Here is a 6,688-nt window from a genome sequence, read left to right as displayed (position 1 = left end):
AGAGGCTGGATGGCCATCTGTCAGCAATGCTGATTCTATGACCTTAGGCAGATGATGAGAGGGAGGGCATCTTGGCCATCTTCTGGGCATGAAGTAGGGGTCACTGGGGGTGTGGGGGGGAGGTAGTTGTGAATTTCCTGCATTGTGCAGGGGGTTGGACTAGATCAGGGCTTCTTAAACCTTTCTCACCCGTGACCCCTTTTGACCCGAGAAATTTTTATGCAACCCCAGGTATATAGGTATATGAAATAGGTATACAAATCAAACGTTTATTGATAATAAATCAAATTTTTGCCACCCCCACATTCAGTTACGCAACACCATACATCGCAACCCACAGTTTAAGAAGCTTTGGACTAGATGACCCTGGTGGTCCCTTCCAACTCTATGATTCTATGACCCCTGTTGGCCATTTAGTAAAGCCCCTTGCTCAATGCAGGCAACCCAAAGATAGAGCATTTTCGACAGGCGGCTGTCCAGCCTCTATAAGTAGGAAAAAGCAAGAGTCCAGTATCACCTTAAAGACTGACAAAATTTCTGGCAGGGTATGAGCTTTTGTGAGCCATAGCTCACTTCTTCAGATACAGCTAGAATGTGATTCCATTTATCCTTAAACAGAGACAAGTGAATTAGACACACAAAGCCCTATAAGAAGACCGCTGAGGTAGAGCCCTCTCCCTTAGGTAAATGGTGTCATTGCTGAGAAATCATGCACAGAATGACCCCCCTGAGAGTAAACTACATGCCTTCCTTGCAAATCTACTTCTGTGTGCTGCTGCTGGATTGGGTCCGTGGCTGTACAGCTGGCCATTCAGGAGGAATGGGGTCACTCTTTTATGTCAATGCCACTGCCCTCTCTTCCAGCGGCCTGCCGCATCCTTGTGCTTTTTGTGGGAGTTGCCAGTGAGTCTGAGGTCTGGAGGGGAGCAGTGGATCATAAGAACATAAGAAAGGCCCTGCTGGGTCAGATCAAGGCCCATCAAGTCCAGCAGTCTGTTCACACAGTGGCCAACTAGGTGCCTCTAGGAAGCCCACAAACAAGACGACTGCAGCAGCATTATCCTGCCTGTGTTCCACAGCACCCAATATAGTAGGCATGCTTCTCTGATACTAGAGAAAATAGGTCTGCAGAATGACTAGTATCCATTTTAACTAATAGCCATGAATACCCCTTTCCTCCATGAATATGTCTACTCCCCTCTTAAAGCCTTCACCACATCCTGGGGCAGGGAGTTCCACAATTTAACTATGTAAGTGACACTTGGAAGGCCTTTGTTGGGATTGGGATCTTTACTGTGTGCCTGGCACAGTGCAGTAGGAAAGGAATCCCGGAGTAGAATACTTATGAAGCGCACACAAGGACTTAAGAAGTTGTGCATTTTTTGAAATGAAAAACAGACATTTGAATTGGCAAGGCAGCTGTTGTACGATACACAATCGGGTTGTTTGTGTCTGCGGCTGCACCCACACATTGCTGGGTATCATGCTGTTCCACTACAATAATCACCCACCTCCTGAATTGTCTTGTACACACAAGGAAACCTGGTTGTGTAGTGCAACAAGAGCACAATATTCTGTGATATGTGGAGGCAGCCTGAATGTAGATATGAAGCTTTCTAGACTCCCCTTTCTATTACTCAGACTGAAATGATAAACATCTGCTTATTTTGCTTATGTTCCACTTCCATGCTTCATTCTGAACACCCGACACCGCTTTTGAGATACTGCAGCACTGGGAAAAAGACAGGAAACAGCAACCAGGATGATTGAGGGGTTGGAGACCTTTCCTATGAGGAGAGGCTAAACAAACACTGAATGAAGTTGAGGGGCAATAGGTTCAGGACAGACAAGGGAAGTACTTCTCTACTCACTGAGTAATTTAATTGTGCAATTCACAGCCAAAGGACGTAGCGAGGGTCAAGAGCATAGATGGCTCTGTAGAAGGGAATGAGACAGACTCATGGAGGATAGGTCTGTCAGTAGCTTCGAGGCATGATGACTAAAGAGAACCACATTTCGAGGAAACAAAACATCGGAATACAAGCATCAGAAGAAATTAATTCCAGTGGCTATTGTGATGGCCACGAGCATGGACGGCTTTAAAAGAGGGCTAGGTTCATGGAGGAGAAGTCCATCAATGGCTAATAGCCATGGTGAGTAAAAGGAACATCCATGTCTAAAGGCAGAAAACCTAGGGTTGACGACCTCCAGGTACTAGCTGGAGAGATCTCCTGCTATTACAACTGATTCCCAGCAATGTATTGAGTTTGAAAACGTTATAAAAAATACTGTTCGCACTTTCTATGTATTCCCACCGATGTATTAAAGGAGTCACTGATAGGATGGAAAAACTTTTGAAAAAACATAACCTACAAACAGTGTTTAAACCCACCAAGAAAATGCAACAGATGCTACGATCAGCAAAAGACAAAAGCAACCCCCTCACCTCTGCAGGAGTATATCGTATACCTTGCAGTTGTGGACAAGTTTACATCGGGACCACACAATGCAGCATACAAACAAGGATAAAAGAACATGAAAGATACTGCAGACTTGGCCAACCTGAGAAACCAGCAGTGGCTGAACATGGACTGACCCAAACAGGACACAGGGTCTTATTCCAAGACACTGAAGTACTAGACAATTCTAGCAACTATTTTGTCAGATTGCACAGAGAAGCCATTGAAATTCATAAACATCAGCACAACTTTAACAGAAAAGAAGAGAGTTTAAGAATGAATAAGGCTTGGCTTCCTGTCCTGAAAACCTCCAGACTAACAAAGACTACAGTCCACAATAGCCATGCAGATTAGCCTTGAATTCCACATGTTAACAGATCACTTCAGGATACAATGGTTCCACATTAACATACCACATCCTCATTAGCACATTATCTTGATACTTACAGGACAATGATTCAGCTCAAACCCAACCCCTTTCTGACTATATATTACTCTTCCTACACTCTTGACAATGTCCTTCAGTGTTACTCCTCTGAAGATGCCTGCCACAGCTGTGGGCGAAATGTCAGGAAAGAAAATACCAAGACCACGGTCACACAGCCCGGATAACCTACAAGTATGTTTCTTTATTATATGTGACTGTGAAAGCCTTCAACAACATTTTGATATATTAAGAGTTTGAAAACGTTATAAAAAATACTGTTCGCACTTTGGCCCCTTTAGCTGCGAAGACGTCTTCCAACCATTTATAAGCCGCGGTATCCAAAAACCGCCCTGACCTGGATGGCCCAGGCTAGCCTGATCTTGTCAGATCTCAGAAGCTAGGCAGGGTCAGCCCTGGTTAGTATTTGGATGGGAGACCACCAAGGAAGTCCAGGGTTGCTGTGCAGAGGAAGGCACTGGCAAACCACCTCTGCCATGAAAACCCCAAAAGGGGTCACCATGTCGGCTGCGACTTGATGGCACTTTACACACACACACACACACAAACACACATCCAAAAACCCTTTTAAAGCAATGTTTTTTTATAACATACCACACCCTCATTAGCACATTAGCTTGATACTTACAGGACAATGGTTAGCACAGTACCTTTGTTACTTTTTGCAGGACAATGATTCAGCTCAAACCCAACCCCTTTCTGACTATATATTACTCTTCCTTGACACTGAGAGACCCTGTCCTTCAGTGTTACTCCTCTGAAGATGCCGGCCACAGCTGCTGGCGAAACGTCAGGAAAGAAAATACCAAGACCACGGTCACACAGCCCGGATAACCTACGAGAACCAATGAACTCTGACCGTGAAAGCCTTCGACAATATTTTTTTATAACGTTTTCAAACTCTTAATACATCGCTGGGAATACAAAGTGCGGTAAGGGCCGCAGGTCAGTTCCCCTCCTGACTATATATTACTCTTCCTACACAACTGACACTGAGAGACCCTGTCCTTCAGTTCCCCTGGAGAAGAAGGCCGCTTTGACTACTCGCAAGCCTGATGATGATGACAGTTGTTGTTGCTGTTGTTGTTTTAATGCAAGCCCCCTCCCCAAATAATAGAGGGGGATACGTTTCAGAGTTGGAGAACGCGGCTTTCCTCTCCACGGTCGGCTTTCAGAGGGTTAAAGAAAGGGCGCCGCCGCCGCCAACGGCCGCCTCTCTCTCTCTCTCTCTCTCTCCCCCCCCCCCACTCCGGTGAGCAACATTCTGTCGCGGGGTCAGGTGACGTCCTGCGCCGCCGCTCATTGGCCGATGGGGACGGCGGCGGCGCGGTCGCCGCGCGCTGGGCAATCGGAGCCGGACCGAAGGGGAAACTGACCCCCCCACACACACACCCCTAGGTGAGGCTTCAGAGAAGCGGGCCGCGGGGGCTCTCAGGGTGCGGTGATTGGGAGGCAGAGGGGGGGGGATGTTTTCCTAGAGCACGTGGCCGGCAGGGAGGCAGAGAGTAATTAAAGGCAGGCTTGACTCATGAGTCAGCGGCGCGTCAAGGGCTGAAGGGCATTTTATCGCCGCATTCGTAGACCACACTGAAGAAGAAGAAGAGTTGGTTTTTATAGGCCGACTCTCTCCCCCACTTAAGGCAGAATCGAACCGGTTTGCAATCCCCTTCCCACAACAGGCACCCTGTGAGGGAGGTGGGGCTGAGGGAGCTCTAAGAGAACTGTGACTAGCCCAAGGTCACCCAGCTGGCTTCGTGTGGAGGAGCGGGGAAACCAATCCAGTTCGCCAGATTAGCCTCCGCCGCTCATGTGGAGGAATCCAACCCAGTTCTCCAGATCAGAGTCCACCGCTCCAAACGACTGCTCTTAACCACTACACCACGCTGGCTCTGAAGAGTGTAAAGATGCCAAGAGATGGGCTGTAGTCCATGAAGGCTTATGCCGAATAAATTTTTTGTTTATCTTGGAAGTGCTGCAAAACTGTTTTTTTCCATAACAGACAAACAAGGTTGTGTGTGTTAAGCGCCCTCAAGTCGCTTCCGACTTAGGGTGACCCTATGAATTAATGTCCTCCAAAACTTCCTATCATTAACAGCCTCGTTCAGGTCATAAGAACAAGAAAAGCTATGCTGGATCAGACCAAGGTCCATCAAGTCCAGCAGTCTGTTCACACAGTGGCCAACTAGGTGCCTCTAGGAAGCCCACAAACAAGACGACTGTAGCAGCATTGTCCTGTGTTCCACAGCACTTAATGTATTAGGCATGCTTCTCTGATCCTGGAGAGAATAGGGGTGCATCATGACTACCGGTAGTATTCATTTTTACTAGTAGCCATGAATATCCCTCTCCTCCATGAACATGTCCACTCCCCTCTTAAAGCCTTCCAAGTTGGCAGCCATCACCACATCCTGGGGCAGGGAGTTCCACAATTTAACTATGCAAACTGAGTCAATCCATCTCAGGTTGGGTCTGATTTGTTTTAGTATTCTTTATCATGGGAACTTTTGAGATGAAACACACATACCTGTTTCCTTACAATACATGCAAGTTGGATTTCCTTATTGGCTACACTGTGAATACTCTGTTAGCTGATTTATGGAGGGAGGGTTAGCCATAGGAAAACTGCTATCTTTCAGCCTCAGCTTGCTGATCTGTAATATGGGAATAAAAAAGCTGCTCTGCCTTGCAAGGTTGTTGTAAGAATTAATGAGGAAATGTGTGAAAGGCACATTGAGCATTCAGAAAAATGTGCTATATAAATCTTACATATTTCCTTTCCTCCCTAGTTACTAAAGCAATCTCAGTTGGGATTCTGTCTTTTCTTTTCAGCCAGTGAACAGATAATGGAGGAGTTTTCTCAGAAGCAAAGCCTTGAGCAGGAGGAACTGCATAGGGCAACAGCAGGAATACCCCAAAGGAATAGTTCCCAGTATTTACAGGTAGACAAAGCTTCTGAAAATCAGCAAGAATCAGTCATATTAAATGATAAACACTTGGAATCCAGAAAACAGACGTCTGCTGCTTCTGAAGGAGGCACTGCAGTAATAAAACACCCTGTTCGGCGAAGAAAATGTATGTCCAATAAACAGCATCCATGCCCTGAGTGTGGGAAGATCTTCAACCGGACTTCATCCCTTAATGCCCATCGGAGAGTCCACACAGGTGAAAAGCCCTATAAGTGTGCCGAGTGTGGGAAGAGTTTCAGTAAGAGTTCACACCTCATTGCTCATCAGAGAATCCATACAGGCGAAAGACCCTACTCTTGTGTGACTTGTGGGAAAAGCTTCAATCATTCCTCACATCTTATTATCCACCAGAGAACCCACACGGGGGAGAAACACTATAAATGTCTGGAGTGTGGGAAAAACTTTCGGTACAGCTCTGATCTCATCAGGCACCAGATTGAGCACGAGGGAGAAAAACCCTACAGATGCCCTGACTGTGGGAAATGCTTCAATCGGAGTTCAAACCTTCTTATACACCAGAGAATCCACACGGGGGAGAGACCCTACAAATGCCTTGACTGTGGGAGAAGCTTCAGCTACAGCTCAGTCCTGATCAGGCATCAAAGAGTACACACAACTGAGAAGCCTTATAAATGCCCAGAGTGTGGGGAAGGTTTCCATGTGAATGCCAGCCTCATAACGCATCACAGAGTTCACACGGGAGAGAAACACTATTCATGCCCAGAGTGTGGGAAAAGTTTCAGATGGATCTCACACCTTGCTAGGCATCGAAAGATTCATGATACAGAGAAACCGACATAAAAGCCGAGACTATTGCA

At 46.5% G+C, this 6,688-nt stretch overlaps 1 protein-coding gene across 1 annotated transcript; it reads left to right on the top strand.

Annotated features, from left to right (window-relative positions):
* The first annotated feature begins 5,936 nt into the window (after window positions 1–5,936).
* LOC130490360 (zinc finger protein 3-like) lies at window positions 5,937–6,688 on the top strand. Its single transcript, XM_056864190.1, has one exon. It carries the CDS (start codon window positions 5,979–5,981, stop codon window positions 6,669–6,671), a length of 693 nt encoding a protein of 230 aa, XP_056720168.1. The 5' UTR covers window positions 5,937–5,978; the 3' UTR covers window positions 6,672–6,688.

Source organism: Euleptes europaea, chromosome 1 (genome assembly GCF_029931775.1).
Source record: "Euleptes europaea isolate rEulEur1 chromosome 1, rEulEur1.hap1, whole genome shotgun sequence".
Taxonomy (NCBI): Eukaryota; Metazoa; Chordata; class Lepidosauria; order Squamata; family Sphaerodactylidae; genus Euleptes; species Euleptes europaea.
The sequence above is the reverse complement of the archived record's forward strand: the minus strand, read 5'-3'. Positions and strand labels throughout refer to the sequence as shown.